At 47.5% G+C, this 23286-nt stretch overlaps 1 protein-coding gene across 1 annotated transcript in view; it reads left to right on the forward strand.

Moving 5' to 3' along the window:
• Positions 1 to 23286, forward strand: part of ccdc33 (coiled-coil domain containing 33) — a 312770-nt gene that overhangs the window by 274586 nt on the left and 14898 nt on the right. The window contains exons 19-20 of the mRNA XM_041178215.1: positions 19389 to 19584; positions 22328 to 22416. Coding sequence (XP_041034149.1) covers positions 19389 to 19584; positions 22328 to 22416 — 285 coding nt within the window. The remainder of the gene's footprint in view (positions 1 to 19388; positions 19585 to 22327; positions 22417 to 23286) is intronic.

Raw genomic sequence — 23286 nt, forward strand, 5'->3', positions numbered from 1 at the left:
AATCCAAAGGCTGCTTGGCCTTTTCGCCTGCCAACCGTAAGGCTGGACGACCAGCGAAAAATATCATTCGATTGTAACCTGAATGGCTTTAGTAGGCCTGTTAATTGTCAACAGGCGTGCTTCCATCTCCCTCATACACCCACCGACCGAAATATCGCGCGAGTGCGCGGTGATGTTGGGACGCTCGGCCGACGCCATCACGTGTCATTTTACGCTCAAGCAAATTTCTGCCCTTTGTGTGTGTTTCCTAATTTCACTGCTGATGGCTCGGCCTTTAACTTTTAGGCTACGTTCCCTAGTCCTAGACTCTCCAAACTGCACAAATTTACCCTCAGGCTGTGGAAGATGGGGGCAGGAACATAGGAAAGGGAAGAGGCCATTCAGGACTTCACGCTTGTTCTGACATTCAATTAGATTATGGATGATCTTTGGTCTCATCCAACTTGCTGCTTTTGTTCAAAACCCTTTAATTCCCTTACCCAACAAAAATCTTTTGTTCTAAGCTTTAGTTTCTGTTGATTTTGGACGCTGGAGTGAGAGGTCCTTATTTAACTTTTACATCAGGGGAGGAGTTCAGAATCTCTGCTGTTCTCTTTCCCTCCATTGGCTGCAATCTTAAGTGTAAAGGGCCCACCAGTAAGAAACTAATAGCACCGTGAGCATATAAAAGAGCAAACAATTTGTTTGAACCAATAATAAAGCATTAGCTTCCCCCATTGCCACTAAATAACCTTCGGTGACTGACAAATGTCCCTTTTAAACAGGCAGTCATCGTGACTAAAACAGTTGCTTCAAGGCAGACTAAATGCACGTGAGTAATTAAAATAGGATTCCAATTTGGTTACCTTCCAGGCACAGGATACATAAGAAATAGGAGCAGGAATAGGTCATAGGGCCCATCCAACCTGCTCCAAAATATGTCTTCCGGTGCACCTTTAAGTGGACGTGGTTATGTTTTCTGTGTACATCATGAGAGGGGAAATGATGCAATGTATCATGTGATTCAGACTTAAGTCTCAGTTTGTTCTGAGGAAGCTCCCAATTCGGTGATGTGTACAAGTCCTCCAACTGTGTAATACTGCTGCCAACTTCTCAAATTCTTCATAAATGTTGACCGATCCCTTATGCGTGGTTGGTGCTTTCCTGTTTAGCTACAACGTAAACACAAGGGAAAGAAAACGCAACAGTATGACCCAATGCGCTTACCAGTCTCATGACATGGAGTGAACTGATGGACACAGTGTGGCCCTGGCACATGTAAGTCCATTGAATGCAGGCAATCACTGTTCCCCACACCATCATCCCAACATGCACTGGATTTTTAAATGGCAACTTTGCCCCAGGTGTGGAGCAGAGCAATCGGGAGGTCTCCTCGAGGACACTGGCTAATCGAGTGCATGGAGGTGGGGAATGAAGACTTTTAGGTGGGGAAATAAGCCACAAACCTCTAACCCCAAAGGATAAACGCGTGTGTGTCCATATGATAGAGTTCCTCTTTAACCAAATGCCCCTGCGCCACGCGGAACTCAGCTGGCCAACTAAGACTGGCATTGGGGAACAGATGTCACCGAGGGGAAAGCAGTGCCTGGAGCCCCCATTACTGTAATGAAGCAACTGTCAAAGCACATTACATCACCGAAGGGGTCCATTCAGCCCATCACACCTGGGCCAGCTCTTTGAAAGAGCTATTTTATTCAGTGCATTATAGCTACCTTTAAGAGGAGGCTAGCTAAGTGGGAAAGGAGTGTAAAGCTATGCTAATAGGCTGACTTGAAGATGAATGAAGGAAGCTTCTGTGCAGTATAAACACCGGCATAAACCAGTTGGGCCGAGTGGCCTATTTCTTTCCTGTAAATGCTATGGAATTAGTTGCACTCCCCTATTATTTCCCCTTAGCAATGCCACTTCCTTATTCTGTTCCTCTTCCCTGTTGAATGTGCAGTCAATTCCCTTTTGAGAGCTACTGTTGGATCAACTTCCATTGCCCTCTCTTGCATGGTGTATTTCCAGCAATCACCTCTTTCTTGATTCAAGCATAATTGGGGTGTATATTGACCAAGTCAGTTGTGAGGGGTATATATTGACCACAAGGACAGAAGAAATGTTTAAGCTTATTTTCTTGCTATGGTGTTTGGTGAGTGGGGCATTTGGGTTGCTTGGTGTTTGAGATAAAGGTGCCCAGAATGCAGAGGCAATTTTCTGTGTATGCATGTGTTTATAAGCATAAAAGCTAGTAGGGTTCACCATCACAATCTGCATTAAGTGTACCGATAAGTGGTGCCTTGAAGGAAGCTTGCTGTGCTGACGCAGCAGAGTGCAAAAGCATGAATACATTAGACTTTCAGCTAGAACAAATGGCTGATAAAGGGGCAGGGGTGCCCTTAGCTGAGTTTCACAAACCTGACTGTTTAAACTGGAGCGATCCCCCTCCTCATTTAAAATTAAAATAGCCCCAATGAATTATGTAAAAAATGAAAAGGGTGGGATTGAAACATTTCATACTTCAACTGAAAAATGCAGAATTTGTCTGTGTTCTGAGCTCGTGTTCTCCGACTTAAACTCCCCTTATTCGAACAAGAAGATATTTGCTCACAGAAAACCATATTGGAGGAAAAGGTTTGCCTATTGAGTAGAACACCTGCCCTGTTATGTGGCATGCTGCTTTACATATCTTTTCTTTATTGGACAGTTTATGCCTTTGTTCCCACTTAATTTTTACAAGCTCAGGTAAAGAAAAGAAAGACTTGCATTTTATTGCATCTTTCATTCCCACTGGACATCTCAAAGTGCTTTACAGCCAATGAAGTACTTTCGAATTGCAGTCGCTGTTGTAAAGTAGGAAATGTGACACCGAATTGACACACAACAAACAGTACTGTGTGACTAGATCATCTATTTTTGCGTCATCGATTGAGGAGTAAATATTTGGCTAGGACACTGGGAAACATTTCCCTACTCTTCTTCAAAACAGTGCCATGGAATCTTTTACATCCACCCATGGGCAGATGGGGCCTCTGTCTCATCTGAAAGACAGCACCTCTGATAACGCAGCCCTCCCTCAGTACTGCCCCGGAATATCAGCCTTGATCTTTGTGCTAAATCCCTGGAGTGGGACTTGAACCTGGAACTTCAGAGGCAAGGGTGCTACCCACTGCGCCATCTGACAGATGTCATTTGATCTTTTAAGAATGGCGTTCGTCCAATTTTGATTAAAAGGCATTCTGTGGCACGGTTACCAGTTCCTTTTCCTGAAGTATGTGACTTGAGAGCGGTTTCCAAAAGAGGATCAGAGAGTATATTTGAAGAGGCAGGTGCCTTGGCAAAGATGCTGCTTTTGGTTCAAAAGCAAATTGAGGAAACAGCTGCAAAAGTCAGCAGCCAACGCATCGTGGAGCTTCCTTCTATCTGGCCGTTCATTTGCAGTGTCACAATTCATGTGTGCAGCCTGTGGTCATCCACCTGTGTTCACAACAAATGGGGCTCATTTGTCCCAACCCATTTCTCACAATTTACCCACCACTGAATCTCTTATGAACTGAAACCTGTGTCTTTGTCTCCAGCCACATTTGGGTAAGATCAGGACAGACAAGTGAACTTTGATAGAGGTTACTAGAGAGCTTAGTAGATTGGCTGCCTGGTGTAATAAATCCAAACCATAACCCTTGTGGAGATAGTGGACAGGCTAATGCTCTGGCAACATGGGTTCAAATCCCACCATGGCAGCTGGTGGAACTTAAACTCAATTAATAAAACTGGAACTTGAAAGCTAGTCTCAGTTATAGTGACCGTGAAACTTTAAATGATTGTTGTAAAAACCCATCTGGTTCACTAACCGGCCGTCCTTACCTGGACTCCAGATATGTGACTCCAGACCCGCAGCAATTGACTCTGCCCAGCAAGCCTCTCAGTTCAAGGACAATTAGGGGATGGGTAACAAATGCTGGCCTTGCCAGCGACACCCACATCCCATGAAATTAAAAAAAGGGCGATGGGATTCTTTAATGAGCCGATCAAACCAAGCACAAGTGCCATGAAAACACGTTGCTGTTTGTGGGAGCTGGCTGTGCACGCGCTTTGTATATTACAAGAGTGACTACACTTCACAAGTACTTGATCGGTTGCCAAGATTATAAAAATTTCTATGGAAATCCAAGGGTGGAATCGTCTGGCCCAGTTGGCAGTGGGTGTCATGGGGGGTCTGAGCGGGTAATAGGTTTTACTCCGTTGTGAAACCAGTTTGGATCGTCCGCTTCAGCCATCAATGGTGGGCAGTGTTTCCCGGTGTAACACATCGGGAACCTAATTTCAACGCTTCAGCCTCTCATTATAAACCCTGCTCGCTGGAATCATCCCCCCCACCTCAAATTTACCGCCCACGTTGGCATGGCTTCAGTGCGGGCGCCTGCTTCACGTCCGCTGTTAAAAGGCATGCACCTGGCGAGCTGAACTCTGAGGGGAACTCGGGGGGTGAGCGCGCACAACCTTGTGCAGCGCTCGTGAGCATCGCCCGGAGGACATCGAGGGGGCCGCACATTGGCAGGGGTCACAGGCAAGTCTCTTTTCTCAGGTGGCTTTCAGTGCAATGCTGTGTAAGGGCTTCAGTGCGGTTGAGGCTGGGAGGGATGGAGTGGGGGCGGGGGCAAGGCAGCACAGACTGAAGGAAGTACTCAAGCACATGCCGGGGGTGGGGTTTGGGATAAGGGGCTCTGGGGGTGGGGTGGTGGGGGTGGTGAGGGAAGCAGCCACACACTTGGAAAAGCTTGTCAGGAGTGAGCATTCTCCCACAGTTGGGACCGTTCAGCTGCAGTTCCATTGACAGACTTGGAGTCGGGTCCCTGAAGCTTTTCTGCGCACTCGAGCAACGCAGAAGCATGAAAGTGCCACCAAATAATCCAGAACTTTTCACCCCTTGGGCGCAGACTGCAAATTAATGTGTGTTTTAGGGGGCAGCTAAACAATTGGATGATTCACAAAGTTGTACAATCCCCTTGCAAAAACTAGCAATGGCTCAGTCACTGGTGGAGGCACTCACAGCCCCTTACAATGTCTTTATTAAAGTTTGGACCAGTATCCAATATGGTTCAAGCTAACAGTGCAGCCTTGCCGTGCGGGTTAGGAGAATGCCTGTGCCTGAGCTGAGAGCACAGCGTGCAGTCCAATGGGCAAAGCTATTGCCAATTGGTCAGTGGAGTGGGGCAGAAGTGGGTGGGGTTTCGGCCAATGAACGCTCTGCACACTGGCCGACCAAGTGTGGCCAGCACTCTCCTGCATGCATGAAGGGACCTTCAGACTTAATGGAGAGAGGTTCTTAGTGCACCCATGTGAACCCACACGTCTCTCTTTGATCCTGCAGGAGGAGAAGATCAGGATCATGGAGCCTGGTGATTTAGCAGGATGCCTCATGGCTTACAGAGAGCAGAGAGGAAGGAGAAGAGAGCAGTGGAGGCACCTGGCTCAGCAAAGGGAGGAGCACCTCCCTCAAGATGAAGGTGTGGCAGGGCCTGCTGCACACGCAGCTGGAGATTCACAGAGAATCATCGCTCATGGGCACCTTGCTAGACCCAGGGTCTATAGACGGTTTCTGTCATTCCTGCAGGTGACTGAGAACCAGTGTTGCTGAAGACTGTGCATATCGAGGGAACTGGTCGGTCGCATATGCCGCCTGCTGCAGGATCTGGTGAACGGGGACATGAAGGGCATCCACTGCCAGTGGCTGTGAAAGTGACCACGGTGTTCAATATTTACGCCAGTGGCTCCCTCCAGGGCTCCACAGGTGACCTCTGCAGGATCTCACAAGTTTCCATGCACAAGTGTATCCAGGAGGTCACAGACACCTTCTTTGTGAAGGCAAAGGACTTTGTGCATTTTGCCCGAGATCAGCAAAGCAGGAAGCAGGAGCGTTGGGATTTGCGCAGATCTCTGGTTTCCCACAGGTGCAGGATGCCATCGACTGCACTCATGTGGCTCTTAAATCTCCATGGCAACAAGCAGCCAACTACCTCAGGCTGCAGGGCTTCCACTCGCTGAATGTTCAGCTGGTGTGTGACCACCACAAACACATCCTACAGGGTCTGTGCATGATTCCCAGGGAGCGTCCACAACCCCTACATCCTGAGCAGGGCTCAGACCCCTGACATCTTCCAGGGTCCACAGAGGCTGCAGGGATGGCTCCTTGGGGACAAGGGCCACCCACAGAGGACGAGGCTGATGATGCCCGTGCTGTGCCCTCAGACTGCAGCAGAGCGACAGGATAACGAGGCTCAGGCTGCACCTCGGACTTTGGTGGAGCAAACGATGGGCATTTTGAAAATGAGGTTCCGGTGCCTCGACAGGTCCAGTGGGGCGCTGCAATACAGTCCCCCGAGGGTGTTGAGCATCATCGTCACTTGCTCAATGCTCCACAACCTGGTGCTGCAACAGGGGGAGGAGCTGGCTGAGGAGGAGATGGAAGAGCTGCACGTCTCCTCCAATGAGGAGGACGTTGAAGGAGGTGATGGTGATGAGGTCCTCCAAGACGAGGATGCCGGCGATGAGGACATTGCATTGACCAGACGAGGCAGGTGCGCTCGGGAGACCCTCATAACCGCAAGATTCTTGGAGGATGATGACGAGAAGCAGTGAGGACAGTCCTGACATCCTCACCTTGCATCTGTGAATGTTTGACCCCTGTGTGGGTGATGACAGCGCACATACCCTCAGTGCTCAGGCTGATATCATGGAGATGCAGTGGAGGCTCTAATAGTCGCTAGATTCCAGGAGGATGATGATGACTTGCAGTGAGGACACTCCATAGATCTTCACATAGCCTCTGAGAATGTCTGACTCCTGTCTGGCCGAGGTTCACAGTGTCACTGGTCACAATGCTGAAGAGATGGGGGCCAGCCCCACCTCAAAGGTGCTGAGAGCACACAGAGAGAATGATGGAACTCTGTGATGCCTGCCCACTACATTCTGGCAGCAATGACCAGCACCGTCGAGGTGCAGGTATCAGTAATGTGTCCAGGGAGTGTGAGGCTGGACCATCACTTTGCCCTGAAGGTTGTGCACTGCACAGGGAAGAGGCCCTGGACTGAGATACCTGCTTTTATCTTGTGCAGAAACCAAGGTTTCACATCTGAGTGACATGAACACTGCTCATCAGAACAAGGAGCCGTAGGCAAGGAGACATTCTTGGGAATTTATTTACAATGGTGAACATTATGTACCAGTGATTAACACCCATACCCATGTACAACTGCATCTTCTTAACCTTGCCATTACGTCTTGGTGCTCCCCCAGCATCCACAGCGGAGGTGGGGGCAGCCTGCTGACTGTGATGCCCTGTCTGTGATGACCTTGGTGGGCGTCTTCTGGAGGGCCAAGACCTGGGGGGCCCCGGCCTGCTTTGGGTGTCCTGCTGTGGGCCAGCTGCACCCCCCTATTGGCTGGAGTTGCAGGGGTCACAGGAAGAGAGGGTTTGGATTGGCCAGACATGCCTAGAGTCACCTGGGTGGATGGCCTGGGGTGATGAGCTGCTGATCCTCCTCCCTGTGAGTGCCCAACGGCCCCTGGCTGACTTCTTGAGGGGAAGGGGAAGCTGGAGTGAGATGGAGTTGTCCCGTGCCCCTCTCGCGTTGACACTATTGGAGGCCAACTATGGCGTCAGCGAAGGAGTTCAGCCTGCGGAACCGATGTCCTGGACTGTGGCTACTGCCAACCTGCCAGTGCTGACCTTGGTGTGTTGGCATGCCAGTGGACTGAAGGTGGATGGGCTCCTCCATTGCCCCTTGCAATCTGAGGAGTGCACCAGGCCTTCCTTCCTGATGTTCCCATGATGATTGTCTTTGCAGCTCCACCAACTGTTTGAGGATCGAGTCCAGAGGCTCACCACCTGACTGGGCCTCAGCGGATTCCTTGCCTCCAGCAGTCCTCCGAGTGCCAGCAACCTCGGATGTCCCTGCCTCCTCCTGCTGTGCCCACCAGATTGTGATTTCGAGACTGCCCTACATCGAGGCCCCAGGGAGGTGTGTGTTACTGCGCTGGGGGAGGATGAGCGCCGTGACAGGGTCTTTTATGGCGCTGCCCTCAGTGTCCTCATCTGAGGCGCACTCGGCACAGGGATCAGGGTCACGGCTGCCTGAGGGCAACATGTTAGATGTGCCTGGGAGAGAAATTGGCGTTTATTAGTGCTTGGCAACCACGTTGATCACAGAACAGTGGACTCAGAGTAGCGTTGAGAGAGGATCCTCACCTGGATGTTCACCGCCCACCTCCCCAATGTCGCAGGACCAGTCGACATCCTCCCCGGCCAGCTCCAACACCCGACTCTCGAATGGAGTGAGGACCTTGATGTCTGTCACTTCACCCCCCCCCCCGGTCTGGGAACACCCGTTTTATTGCGCATGATCTTGTCCTGCTTAAAGACAGATGGAGAGACTGTGAGCAAGGAGCATGCCAGGCTAACTGAGAAGGATGGCAGGTGCGCATGTATGCTGAGTGAGGAGGCAGTCTCCAGAGGAGGTGAGGCCAGTAGGAGATGTGAGGGTGCGTGTGAGAGAGTGAGTGGTGATGTCCCTTTGGTTGAGTGAGTGAGATGCCAGTGAATGTGCGATGGGCGCAATGGGCTTGTGAGTGTGTGGGTTTAGAGCGATGAGTTGGTTGCCTTACCCTGGTGACATGGATGAGATTATTCATCTTGTTTCTGCAGTGGACGGCCGACCTCATCTGTGCAGCATTGGCACTGACCACCTCTGCCATCGCCTCCTAAGCCGGGATGGTGAGACTGATGGGCCTCCTGCAGCCAGAGTGGGGTAAAGGGCTTCACAGAGGGCCTCCATGGCATCCCAGGGATGTGTCGCTAAATCGGCGGGGTGGGGGGGGGGGGATCTTCCTGGCTTTGGTGGGGGGGGTCATGTTTTCACCGAAGCAGTCCCAGGGTTCGAGCATTGAGAAGTGCGCCCACGCAGCTGCATTTTAAATATGGCGCCTGGCGTGAGGAAGCGGTGAGGTACAGGTGTGGCAGGTCGATCAGAGGCTCACTGCCAGCGGTCAGGCGTGTTTCCCGTGACTGCACAATTTATGAGGTGGGGTAGGGGACGATCTGGCGCGGAAGTCCGCCATCGCAGCCGGCGGCTAAAAGGACTTTTCTCATGCCCACTGGGATGATTCTGCTCCAAGTTTTTCCTACACCCGTCAAGGCCCAAAGAGGAGGCCAGTTGACCTCAGGATGTGCCCATGAGCAAATAGCTGCTGACTGACATGAGGATCTGTGTATTTACAGTAGTTAGATCTTGAGGCCTTAAAGGGGCAGGCCTAGTGTATAGACCACTCCAGCTCAGCAGCAAACGGAAAACGCGCCAACTTGGCATGAGCAATGCCACCGGAGATCCTCTAGCTTGTGTCACAGGTCTCTTTCTGTGTGCTATTTCAGCAGAGGAGTTAATCCTGAAAATCCCAGTTTTAAAATGGTTGGGCACGGGGATTTGTTACATCCAGGCACAGCACACAGCCTTGTTTCCAGGCTGTTATAACACCGACAGAATCTTGATGAGGTGAAAATTAGCCGGTACAGAGTTCACTCCTGACTCTTGCTTAGTCCAGCTGTGTTATGAAGGTCTCCTTATCTCTGAAATTCAGCCTATCCCTACCCCAAGGATGATTTCAAAATGAGTCGTATAGTTTTGACATCTTTCCCTAACAGACCTTGAAGTCCTTAGATTAGTAAGTCCTTCACATTCTCAATGGTAGCAGTTGGGTCCAAGAACATTTATCTTTCGCCTGTCAGCCATAAGTAGCTGGTAATAACTGAGAACGCATTTCCTCTTTTTCTCGATTGTCCTTTGCTGATAATGTTCTCCCCCCCCCCACCACCACCCCCCCCCCCCACCCCCACCACCATTCCTCCTCCCCCCGCTTGAGATGCTGACACCATCTCGAGTACATGCTGGTTCTGCAGTACCCCCTTCGAATGCCTGCTCCTAGAAACAAGGCTGTGTGCTGTGCCTGGATGTAACAAATCCCTGTGCCCAACCATTTTAAAACTGGAATTTTCAGGATTAACTCCTCTGCTGAAATAGCACACAGAAAGAGACCTGTGACACAAGCTAGAGGATCTCCGGTGGCATTGCTCATGCCAAGCTGGCCCGTTTTCTGTTTGCTGCTGAGCTGGAGTGGTCTATACACTAGGCCTGCCCCTTTAAGGCCTCTGAGCCCAGTTCTGTCATCATCCAAGATTCGCCCTGATGCGCTTCCACCAAGAGAAGGAAAAGAAACCTTGCATTTTTGTAACGCCTTTCACAGCATCAGGAAGTCCCAAAATTTGACAGCCAATGAAACACCTTTTGAAGCACAGGGAAAAATTTCCCCCCCCCCACCAACTCATTGGGGGCGGGGGGAGTGTGGGCAGGTGCGCCTCCGAATGGCGCCCCCATTTTATGTGGGCGGGCCTTAATTGACTGCAATTTATTATTTTATTAATTTTATTTATTATTTATTATTAATTATTAAATAATTTATTAAATTGACATAATTTATGTCCACCAGAAAGTGCTGTGTGCTCCCTGTGCAAGCGGTGGTGGGGGGGGGAATTCCCTCAGCCGAGAGTGCACTCCTTCACGCAAGCACACGATAGAGCGCACAGATCTCCCTGAGGCTAAGTGCTGCCTCAGGGAGATCAGCTCGGACTTAAAACTTTTAATAGAAATGATAAAAACAGTTTCCCTGACAGGTCCCCTCATGTGACACTGTCGCATGAGTTGGGACATCTCCATCACTTTTGTTGAAAGATTTGATAACAAAAATTTAAATACCCTCTTGAAACGTCACCCCGCCCGTGGATGAGGTTTGATGCTTTTTCGGAAGCCCGCCAGGGCTCCCAGCCTCCCCGCCAACCTGAAGGTTGGACAGGTGGGTCCGTTAACGACCTTAATTAGTTTCTCAATGGCTTCAATTGGCCGTAGACAGGTCGGCGGGTGCACAGCTGACTAGGCTGCACCCCCACTGAGCTGAAAATGGAAATGGGGCGCGGTGACATCGGGAGTTCCACTTGATGTCGTCCCACGTCATTTTACACTTTGGCGAGCGGGCCCCCTCCCTGCTCGCCGACCGCAAGATCCTGCCCATAGTTACTGTTGGGGGGAGTGGGGGGGAAACATGGCAGCCATTTTTACACAGCAAGATCCCACAAGCATAAATGAGCTGACCTTCTGCTTTGGGTGCTGATTGAGGGATTAATGCTGGCCAGGATATGGGGACGAACTCCTCTGCTCTTCTTCGAAAGTGGGATATCTTTAAGCCCACCTGAGAGGGAAGGCAAGGCTTCGGTTTAAATCCTCATCCAAAAGGCGTGCACCTCCGACAGCGCAGCACTCCTTCAGTACTGCACTGGATTGACAGCCTAGAAGTCTCCAGATAACATTGACCTGTGACCTGTTAACAAAGGGAAGCAGGAGGAGTAGTGGGTATTGGTCCCCCAAACCACTACTGTCAAGGAAGATGCCTCCTGAACCTTTGTTGGCTGGGCATTTGCAAGGTGTCCTTCCTGAGGCTTGTGCACACCATCACTGAATGAGCAATGGATCTTTACTCGAAGGAATTTTCTGCATATCCGTCCCTGCTCCCCCCCCCCCCACCTCGGCCCTCGCTGCCCCTTTCCCCAGAATTGCCATTTGAATGCTTATGAAAAGTGGCGAGGGATGATGAGGGGAGACAGGTAGGAGCCTTACCCTGTGCACATTTCTGGCCCTGTCTGTCCCAGGCCCAACAGACAACTGGCAGGTTATGACAGAAAACCCAGACTGCCATGTCTCCACCCCAGATGATGCGAGGTTCAATGGAGGTGCCTCCATTGTGCTGACTGATGTCGGCCAGTCAGTGGCTGAAAAGAGAGTGAGGTCAAAGACCCGTGATTGTGGGGAGGGGGCAATAATGCTTGTAGCTGGGGAGCAATGAGACTAGACAAGTCTTTGGCACTCCAAGCGCAGTACTGAGGAAGTGCTGCACGGTTGGAGGGGCATCTTTTGGATGCCCCATTTTAGTTTCCCAGGTGATCCCATGGCACTATTTGAAGAAGTGCAGACAACCTCTAGCAAACATTTATCCCTAAACAACATAACTGAAACAGTGCACAAATTGACTAAAATGTTTCCTACATTACACCAGTGATTGTACTTCAAAAGACTATTCCACTGGGTGGAAAGTACTTTTCGACATCCCGAAGTTGCGAAAGGCGCTATATAAATGCAAGTTCTTTATCTCTTTGAATCATAGGATGAATTGCAAAATGCCTACAGCACAAAAGGAGGCCATTCAGCCCATTGTGCCTGTGCCAGCTCTCGGTGAGCAACTCAATTAGCCCCACTCTCCCACCTCTATCCTTTCTCTTCAGATAATTATCCAATTCCCTTTTGAAAGCCGTGATTGAACCTGCCTCTGCCACACCCTCGGGCAGTGCGTTCCAGATCCTAACCACTGGCTGCGTAAAAACGTTTTTCCTCTTGTCACCTCTGCTTCTTTCACCAATCTCCTTAAATCAGTGTCCTCTGATTCTCAACCCTTCCACCAATGGGAACAGATTTTCTGTATCCATTCTGTTCGGAAACCTCATGGGATAGGAGGGAAGAAAGAAGTGGTGGGGGGGGGCAATCTAAGACCATTTAAGGAACTCAACAACTAATTAAATTGTCTTACTTCAGTAATTTATCCAATGGCCAATTAATCCTATGGAAGATAATTGAATAGGTTCAGTTAGAACCATAAGACATAGGAGCAGAAATTAGTCCATTCGGCCCATCGAGAACGTAAGAAATAGAAACAAGAGTAGGCCATTCGGCCCCCTAAACCTGTTCCACTACTAATAATCATGGTTGATCTGGCTGTGACCTTAACTCCACTTTCCTGCCTATCCCCCATAACCCTTGATTCCCTTGTCAGTCAAAGATCTGTCGAACTCAGCCTCGAATATATTCAATGACCCACCCTCCACTGCTCTCTGGGGGAGAGAATTCCAAAGAGTAAGGACACTCTGCGAGAAGAAATTCCTCCTCATTTCCATCATAAATGGGAGGCCCCCTTATCTTAACTGTGACCCCTAGTTCTAGATTCCCCCACGAGGGGAAACGTCCTCCCAGCATCTACCTTCTCGTGCCCCCTCAGAATCTTAGGTTTCAATAAAATCAATAAGTTCAGCAAACTCGTCCCAAACCCGCCACAATTTTTTTTAGCAACTAGAAACTGTCCTAGCTCCAGTCCCAATATTACACCCGATACTCAAAAGCTTTGTGGAGAGTAGACATTCCAAAGCAGGTTGCAAGATGTGTTTCTTTTCTCCAAACTCAAAAACAATGCATAGTCCAAATAATACCTGATAAAATAATTCATAGCGCAAACTATTCTTCACGTGTTAAGCCAATATTGCTGCACACTTTTAGGAGGATTTTTAGAACCGGCCTTTGTGGTAACAATTAGAATTCTTGATTGCAAAAGCTAATCTTTTGTCACAAAATGGAAAGCTGACCTTGTCCTCAAGTGTTACAATTTATGTTTTTTCTAAAGGAGAGATTTTCACCATCTTTCCACTCCTCCAGATAAGCTCACTGGCCTTGGGATTGAAGCCCTTGTCTCAAATTTGTAATGCTGGGTGTTTTGTAGGTGGAGGTGGGGGAGGGTTGGGGTGGGTGTGGGTGGTGGTGGGTAAGGAGGGAGGGACTGGTGATATCAGATGAGCCCAGATCTCACCAAGGTCAACATTAACAACAAATATATCTTACAAAGGCTCCATACAACCATTAATGTAACCACCTTTTAATGGCTTAGAGTCTCTGGCATGCGTTTCAGTCCCTTCCTGGTTGTCAGTAGCTGCAAGAGAGGTTGTGGCCTTTGGATGTTTTCATTTAGATGCAACAAATAATTACTTTAGAGGCAAGGTGTAATTTTAAAATGCTATCCTTGTTGTCAGCTCTTTGTATTTCAATTTCTTCCATGGCCGTCTTCGGTCAGTTACCTCCTCAGCCCGAAACAGCCCCCATCCGTCTCTCTATTTCTGGTGTTTTCATTTTACCTCTTGTGCAATCCCTTTCTATTCGTCCCATTGGTGGTCAAGCCTTCAGCATCACTCTCTGGAATTCCCACTCTCTGGAATTCCCATTCTCCACAATCCCCACTCTCCGGACTTCCTTTCCACCTTCTTCTTTATGTTTAAGACATTTTCTTTAAAAACCCTCTCATTGACTAAGTCTCTGGTCACTCCTCCGAGTTTTGATAGAAGGAGAGGTTTGCATTTGTATCGCACCTTGCACAACCTCAGGATGTCCCAAAACGCTCTACAGCCAATGATGAAATGCAGGAAACATGTCAACCAATTTGCACACAGCAAGAAACTGCAAACAGCAATGAAATAACTGCCAGATAATCTGAGTCTTTTTTTATCTCTTGGTCAAAGGTTAAACATTGACCAGGAAACCAGGGAGAACTCCCTTCATTCTCCTTCAGAATAATGCCAAGGGAACATTCACGTTGACCTGAGAGGGCAGGTGTGGCTCAGTTTTATGTCTTTCCAATGTTATAAAAGTGTGCCTCTGACAGTGCAGCACCATTTGACAAACTGTGGCTAATCTCATCACTTGTACTGTCACTATTGCTGATTACTTCACACAATACTGTACACACTAGTGTGCTACACCAGGAGACAGTGAAGTCTCAACCTTTATTTACAAGGACCCAATCTTCCCACAGGTCTCACAAACAGACATGTCTCTCACAAACACTTTAGGAAGAAAGAAAGATTTGCATTTATATAGCACCTTTCACAGCCTCAGTTCTAAACCACTTTTGCTGAAAACAATCTAAAACTTTTGAAATGTAGCTGCTTTACGTTGTAGGAAACACAGCAGCCTATTTGTGCACAGCAAGTTCCCACAAATAGCAACATGATAATGATAATCTGTTCTAGCTGGTTGGGTAGATTTTGACAAGGACATCAGCGAGAAGTCCCCAGCTCTTCATCTAAATATTGCCATGGATGCTTTTACATCCACCTGAAAGGACATTCTTGGCTTCAGTTTAATATCTCATCTGACATACATCAGATAGTGCAGAACTCCCCTGACACTGCACTGGGATTGTTACCTGGGATTTGTACTCAAGTACTGAAGATTTGTGCTCCAGAACTTGCTGCGTCCCTAGCCAAGCAGTTCCAGTACAGACACTTGCATCCACCTGGCAATATGGAAAATTGCCCAGCTATGTCTTGTACACAAAAAGCTGGGGGGTCGAGCTGCCAGTCCCCCTCCCTATGGGTGCCCGATGGCCCCATCAGTCTACTGTCCATCATCAGTAAAGTGGTGGAAGGGGTCATCAACAGTGCTATTAAGCGGCACTTGCTTAGCAATAACCTGATCGCAGACGCCTAGTTTGGGTTCCGCCAGGGCTACTCAACTCCCGACTTCATTACAGCCTTGGTTCAAACACAGGCGAAAGAGCTGAACTCCAGAGGTGAGGTCAGAGTGGGGTTTGGGGGGAAGGTAATGGTTTGGCAAAGTGGACAAACTAGCTGGGATGGGGGGGGGGGGATTAACAAACAGGTCAAGTCAATTATCATGGTGAGCAACAACAAGGGCAAGAGTTTTTCCCATTAACTTGTGTGGTGTCATTCAATTAACAAATCAGTCAACAACATTAGAAAGTATAAAATCACAATATTAGGGACACACAGATACTTGATTGTCAATAACATACTTACTGATTATTATTCTAGTTGAGAAATCCCCATTTAATTGTAACGCTGTGATTAACTCCTTGGCACAAGAATGCTGCAAACATCATTCAATCAGGGAGCTCAATGTCACACATTGCAAGTAGATTAAATTTGCCAAGGACATGATCTGATTGTTTATCTCTTCCTCTATTTCACTTGTGAGGAAAGCTGCCTTATGCTTATTGGTAATGACCATACTGCTGTTTGCTTGTGTTTCTGTCACAATTCTTTAAGGATAACGGGGTGCTGGATCATGCAGTGATTTAGACACTGACCTTTTACTTCTGGGAGCAGGGTTCAAAAGGGGGTGAAAAATTCATCTGTGTGGTGGCTGTAAGGATCCCGTTCAGCTCAGTGGGCAACTTTCCTGCTTCTGAGCTAGAATATCATGGGTTCAAATCCCACTCTGGAGACTTTTTAAAAAAATGTATTCATTCATGGGATGTGGGTGTCGCTGGCTGGGCCCAGCATTTATTGCCCATCCCTAATTACCCTTGTGAAGGTGGTGGTGAGCTCCCTTCTTGAACCGCTGCAGTCCATGCAGTGTAGGTACACCCACAGTGCTGTTAGGAAGGGAATTTGACCCAGCAACATGAAGGAACAGTGATATATTTCCAAGTCAGGATGGTGAGTGACTTGGTGGGGAACTTCCAGGTGGTGGTGTTCCCATGTGTCTGCTGCCATTGTCCTTCTAGGTGGTAGTGGTCGTGTGTTTGGAAGGTGCTGTCTAAGGAGCCTTGGTGAATTTCTGCAGTGCATCTTGTAGATGGTACACACTGCTGCTACTGTACGTCAATAGTGGAGGGAGTGAATGTTTGTGGATGTGGTGACAATCAAGTGGGCTGCTTTGTCCGGACAGTGTCAAGCTTCTAGAGTGTTGTGGGAGCTGCACTCATCTAGGCAAGTGGAGAGTGTTCCATCACAATCTTGACTTGTGCCTTGTAGATAGTGGACAGGCTTTGGGGAGTCAGGAGGTGAGTTACTCGTTGCACAATTCTTAGCCTCTGACCTGCTCTTGTAGCCACAATATTTATATGACTGGTCCACTTCAGCTTCTGGTTAATGGTAACCCCCAGGATGTTGATAGTGGGGGATTCAGTGATGGGAATGCCATGGAACATCAAGGGGAGATGGTTGGATTCTCTCTTGTTGGAGATGGTCATTGCCTGGCACTTGTGTGGCATGAATGTTACTTGCCACTTGCCAGCCCAAACCTGGATATTGTCCAGGTCTTGCTGCATTTGGACATGGACTGCTTCAGTATCTGAGGAGTCGCGAATGGGGCTGAACATTGTGCAATCATCAGTGAACATCCCCACTTCTGACCTTATGATGGAAAGAAAGTCATTGATGAAGCAGCTGAAGATGGTTGGGCCGAGGACATTGAGGACACTGCTCTGGAGTGCTGCACTGTTTGAGGTGCTGGCACTCAGGTGAGGTACAAAACAAAGGTCTCACTCAGGTGGAAATCAAAAGATCCCACGGCAATAATTGACCAATAGCAGGGGAGTTAAATCAAGTGTCCCAGGGAACTTTTATCCTTCAACCAGCATCATTAAATTGTCAATATCACATTGCTGTCAGTGGGAGCTTGCTGTGCGCCAATTGGCTACCATGTTTCCTACATTACAAGAGTGACCGTATTTGAAAAGTACTTAATTGGCTGTAAAATGCTTTGGGATGTCCTGAGGCTGTAAAAGCCACTATATAAATGCAAGCTTTTCTAATAGCTGTAGATGTTGTTCATTGTGAAGATCGGCACCGGCACCTTTTCCATAGTTCTTCTGTGCCTGGATCCTATCTGATGATTGATGGTGGGAGGTTCTTAAATTTCTGGCAGAACATTTTTTTTCTTCTTTTCGGGGAGCAAGCCACATATTTGTTTTGAAGTTACTTCTCCTGATTAAAATCAAAAAGCCCAAGGACAATTTTAAATAAAAGACAAGATTCAGTTTGTAAAATGTAAAAAATAATTTACTTCTATTCACTCATGGGTTGTGGGCGTCGCTGGCTAATTCAGCATTTGTTTCTCATCCCTAATTGCCCTTGAGGTGGTGGTGGTGAGCTGCCTTCTTGAACTGCTGCAGTCCATGTGGTGTAGGTACACCCACAGTGCTGTTAGGAAGGGAGTTCCAGGATTTTGACCCAGCGACAGTGAAGGAATGATGATAAAGCTCAAAGTCAGGATTGTGTATGACATGGAGACCCTGCAGGTGGTGGTGTTCACTTGCGTCTACTGCCCTTGTCCTTCTAGATGGTGTGGGTGGGGGTTTGGAAGATGTTGTTGAAGGAGCCATGGTGAATTCCTGCAGTGCATCTTGTAGAAGGTGCACACACCGCTGCTACTGTGCGTCGGTGGTGGAGTGAGTGAATGTTTAAGGTATTGGATGGGGTACCGATCAAGTGGGCTGCTTTGTCTTGGATGGCATTGAACTTCTTGAGTGTTGTGGGAGCTGCTCTCATCCAGGCAGGTGGAGAGTATTCCATCACACTCCTGACTTGTGCCTTGTAGATGGTGGACAAGCTTTGGGGAGTCAGGAGGTGAGTTACTTGCTGCAGAATTCCCAGCCTCTGGATAATCTAATCTCTTTCCTGTTTTGGCACTATAATAACACAAGTCTTACTTTTCTTTCTTACACGGTAAGTTTTTTCACATAATATTACGATGAAGTAAAAGGATTGATTTCCTTTTATTCTGAGACCAGTTATTCTGTTGCCAGGTGCTCAGAGGGAGTTCACTGAAAACACGTGTCTTCCTGTTGTTAACATTTAATGACTATAAAAAATAATGGTGGTGACATGATCATTGCAATTGTATCCGGGTGATTATCCACATCTGATTCCTGGGGAGAAAGGGCAAGCACTGTTTTAACACCAATGCAATAATCTTCAGGTAACTTTCTTATCTGCTGTTTGCTCATGGAAGTTGAATCATTGCAAGTGTTTCCAACAGATTTATTATGAAATGGCACCAAACAAGCTAAAAGGCAGACAAGTTTGTTGTTAAAGTCTATGTGGTAAAATTGGCATGAATTACAATATACTGTAACAAATAGAACGTTATAGCCAATAGGAGGCCATTCAACCCATCAGACCTGTGCCTGCCCCTCCAAAGAACTATCCAATTGGTTCCATTTCCTTTTTCTTTTCCCATGGCCCTCAACATTTTCTCTTTCGATGTATGATATCCAATTCCCTTTTGAATAAGATGGTGGTATTAGCAAATTGGCCCTATTAACAAATGAATACTGAGCGCATTTGTATGGTATTCCAGGAGGCTGAAGGGAACGCTGCCACCTACAAGTTCCCCTCCAAGCAACTCACCATCCTGACATGGAAATATATTGCCGTTCCTTCACTGTTGCTGGGTTAAAATCCTGGAACTCCCTCCCTAACAGCACTGTGGATGTACCTACACCACATGGACTGTAGCGATTCAAGAAGGCGGCTCACCACTACCTTCTCAAGGGCAATTAGGGATGGGCAATAAACGTTGGGCTTGCAGTGATGCCCACTGAACAACTTTAAAAAAAACAAAAAAACCCCTGTCGTCTTTGTTTCATTGAGAAGCGTTAACTCACTGGTTGCAAAAATCACAAAGCACGATTTCAGGAAATCATATTGGTTCCCATTTTCCACTCTTTGTGTGTGCTGACAGGAGCTGGATAATTATCGGGCAGCCATGCAGAAGATGGCTGAAGACATCATCCACTTGAGGAAAGACATCGCAAGGATGGAGGCTGAAAACAGTAAATTGCGGAGCGAACTGAGTTCACATCAAGACCTAGGCCGCACACTGCTGGATGACTCGGACATCGATGTAATGACTAAGGCAGAAATAGCGGACAGAATAGGTGGGTTTAAAGTATTTACACTGTCATTCTGAGAAACTTTTTGATGGAAAATAAGTGATCTTGTCCCAGATCTATCTTGGTGTAACTTGTAATTTTCTCTGCCTTACTTTATTTAACGATACTAATGGCACAGATGTTCATTGCTGCTTGACTTGGTATTTGCACTACTAACAATACAGAAGGTATGTGGCAAAGAGCAGTCAGATACAATTAGTATACAGGGATCCTCGGTTATTCACAATATTAAAGGCAAAAATGGAAAGAGAGACGTGCATTTCTATAGTGCCTTTTATGACCTCAGAATGTCCCAAACTGATCTACAGCCAATTAAATACTCTTTTGAAGTGTATTTTTTTTTATTCATTCAAGGGATGTGGGCTTCACTGGCTAGGCCAACATTTATAGCCAATCCCTAATTGCCCTTGAGAAGGTGGTGGTGAGCTGCCTTTTGCTCGTTTTTTGCAGCTTTTTACTTTCTGTCCATTCTCCTGACCTGCCACCCATCCTTTTGCAATCGTGTGCTTTTCCTTTAAGTTTGACACTCTCTTTCATTTTTTTAGTTAACCACAGATGGTGGGTCATGGGTTAGACCTGGCTCTGAAGAAGAGTCCTAAGGACTCAAAACGTTAACTCTTTTTTTCTCTCTCCGCAGATGCTATCAGACCTGCTGAGTTTTTCCAGCATTTTCTGTTTTTGTCTCCAAAGTTTGATCCTTTGCCCCCACTACTTAGTTTAAAACCCTCTCTACTTCCCTAGTTATGTGGTTCAGATGTAGACTGTCCAAACGGCACAGTCCCCTCTTTTCCCAATACTGGTGCCAGTGCCCCACAAACCAGAACCCAATTCTTCCACATAGTCTTTGAGCCGTGTATTCACCTCTAATTTAATGTACCCTATGCCAATATGCACTTGGCTCAGGTAGTAATTCAGAGATTATAATCTTTGAGGTCCTGCTTTATAATTTAGCATTTAGCTCCTCATACTCTCTATGCAGAACCTCTTTCCTAGTTTTATTTATGTCGTTGGTACCTACATGGACCATGACAACTGGATCCTCCCCCTCCCACTGCTAGTTTTTCTCCAGTCCTGAGCAGATGTCCTGAACCCTGGCACCGGGCAGTCAACACAGCCATCTGGACTCTCGCTCTTTGCTGCAGAGAACAGTGTCAGTCCTCCTCACTGTACTATCCCCTACTACCACAACATTTCTATTGGCTCCCCTCATTGAATGGCTTCCTGTACCACGGGGCCATGGTCAGTTTGTTCATCCTCCCTGCGGCCCCCACTCTCATCCAGACAAGCAGAGTGAACCTCAAACCTATTGGACAATTGGCAGGGCTGCGACTCCTGCACTCCTGCCCTCTGAGTTCCCTTACCAGCCTCACTCACAGTCACACCCTCCTGTCCCTGACTTCTGACAAAATCAGAAGACCTTATCCTAAGTAGTGTGACTGTCTCCCGGTACAAAGCATTCAGGTAACATTCCCCCTCCATGATGTGCTGCAGTGTCTGCAGCTCAGCCTCCAGCTCAATGACCCTGAGCCGAATCTCCTTGAGCCGCAATCATGTTTGCCCTGGATCACACCAGCATCCAGGAGCTCCCATATGCTGCATCCTTAATATGTTTGAATTAATTAATTAATATATTATTCACTTATTTATGTTCCTCTTTTATGTATTTTACTAACTTTGCCACCAGCTTGTATACTATTTTAAACCTTAGGACTGGAATAGACCTTAACCACTTACCAGATATTCACCAAACAGCTAGCTCCCTTCCCTGTGGTAGAATACGAACCAATTCCTACAGGGTGAAACAGGTAGAAAAAGTAAAAGGCAATAAACACCTCCTTCTGCTCCTCCTGAACAACCCCACTCACTAAACTCTCAGCCAAGCATTCAGTTCCTCAGCTGCTCTCATTTGCCCTTCTCAACACTTCCCTGGCCTTCTCAGCAAGATTCACAACAGGGTCACAAATGGAGAGCTACAGATTCAAGGAAAATATATCAGTTGGTAAAGGGAGGGGAAAGCTCAGATGGGACCCCCCGCACGGACACAAAACCCCTCCCCTTGCCTGGGAACACTCCACCCAGAGGCCTGAGCTGCGCGTCGGGTGAGAAAGGCCCAGGTAAAGGCTGTGACATTAATGTTGCGGCTGGAGGGAAGAGCGCGTCTGGGAACTCAAAGACGGTCAAAGAAATCCACATTTCCTGGTTTCCTGACCATAACCCTGCCTCATACCCCTAAACTCCGCTCAAAATAAAACACTGGAACTGTGCACGCACAGCGTTGGTAACAAAAATCCCATGGTAACTATTCAGTAAAGAACAGGGGAGGTCTGGCCAATAATAATAATTATTATTATCCCTCTGCCAAGATCTAAGAATAAATTTGCTAGTTCATTTACCTTGACTACACTTCAAACTACATCTTGAGTGCAGCAGGGGGAACACTCTGCCAGCAGGAAAATGCCAGAGAGGCTACAAAAGTGCCGCTACTTGGACGTTTAATAACATTAATTGGCTTTTGTTCCATACTTAACCTTCCATCAGTGACCTTAAGGAGGTCAATTGTGCTTGTGCTAACTCTTTGAAAGAGCAGCCGCACTTAGTCCCACACTGTTGCTTGATTAGTAAAGCCACTCATCCTGCTGTCTAAAACTGGATCACGTCAGCCACGTGTGGGGATGGAACTGATATCTTGACTTTCATTCATTTATGTCTTCGTTCATTTGGCTTCCAGTTTTATTGAGGCAGAAACTGGCCACTGAGTCTGCAGAGCTTCTAAATTGCAAAGATAAAGTGCAACAGCTTCAGAATGAGTTGATTCGGGTAAGTTGAAAGGATTTCATTTTCTTTTTTGTAAGGTGCCTGGATAGTTCAATGTGGAACTGAGCCAGACAAAGCAGGGAAGTCTCTGGTTTGATGCCTTGCCTTTGCTGTTGGGTGGTTAAGGTACTTCTGATAGATGCTCACCTGATCGTTTGTACTTGGCCTTTTGCAGTTCCGAGTTGCAGCTGATGAGTGTATAAAGACTTTGGGACCAATTTTCCCCATCCCTGTAGTGGTGGGTTTGGAAGTGGGCTGGGGGCTGTGTTGGGATGACACCCCAATGCATTCCCGCCGTCGAGGAATTTTCCCAGGCGTGGACTGGGATTGGGAATGGCTGTCCACTCCACAGAGGGTGGGCAGCCAATTAATATCATTAAGGGTCCAATTAAGGGCATTTTTGTGGCCTCTCTGGTCTTTTCCTGCTGGCACAGTGACTGTCCTGCTGCACTCAATACAGACCATGACGTGGTTTGAAGTGTAGCCACTGTTGTATGATAGCTGAGCTATTAGGTTCATTTTTAGATTTTGATTGAGGGATAAATAATGTTCTTCACTGATTAATGGCTGTGGGACATCTCACCTGAAAAATGGCACCTCTGACAGTGCAGCACTCCCTCAACACTGCACTGAAGTGTCAGCCTAGATTTTGTGCTCACGTCACACAAGCAGCAATCGGAATTGGGAGTTGGTGGTGTAGTGGTAATCCAAAGGCCCAGGCTAATGAACTGGGACATGGGTTCAAATCCCACTGTTGCGGCTGGTGGAATTTAAATTCAATTTCTAAATCTGGAATATAAAGCTAGTCTCAGTAATGGTAACCATGCCAACTATCATCGATTGACTGTCAGATCATTGGAGCCGGCCTCCCTG

This window comes from Carcharodon carcharias, chromosome 32, assembly GCF_017639515.1.
Source record: "Carcharodon carcharias isolate sCarCar2 chromosome 32, sCarCar2.pri, whole genome shotgun sequence".
NCBI classification, from domain to species: domain Eukaryota; kingdom Metazoa; phylum Chordata; class Chondrichthyes; order Lamniformes; family Lamnidae; genus Carcharodon; species Carcharodon carcharias.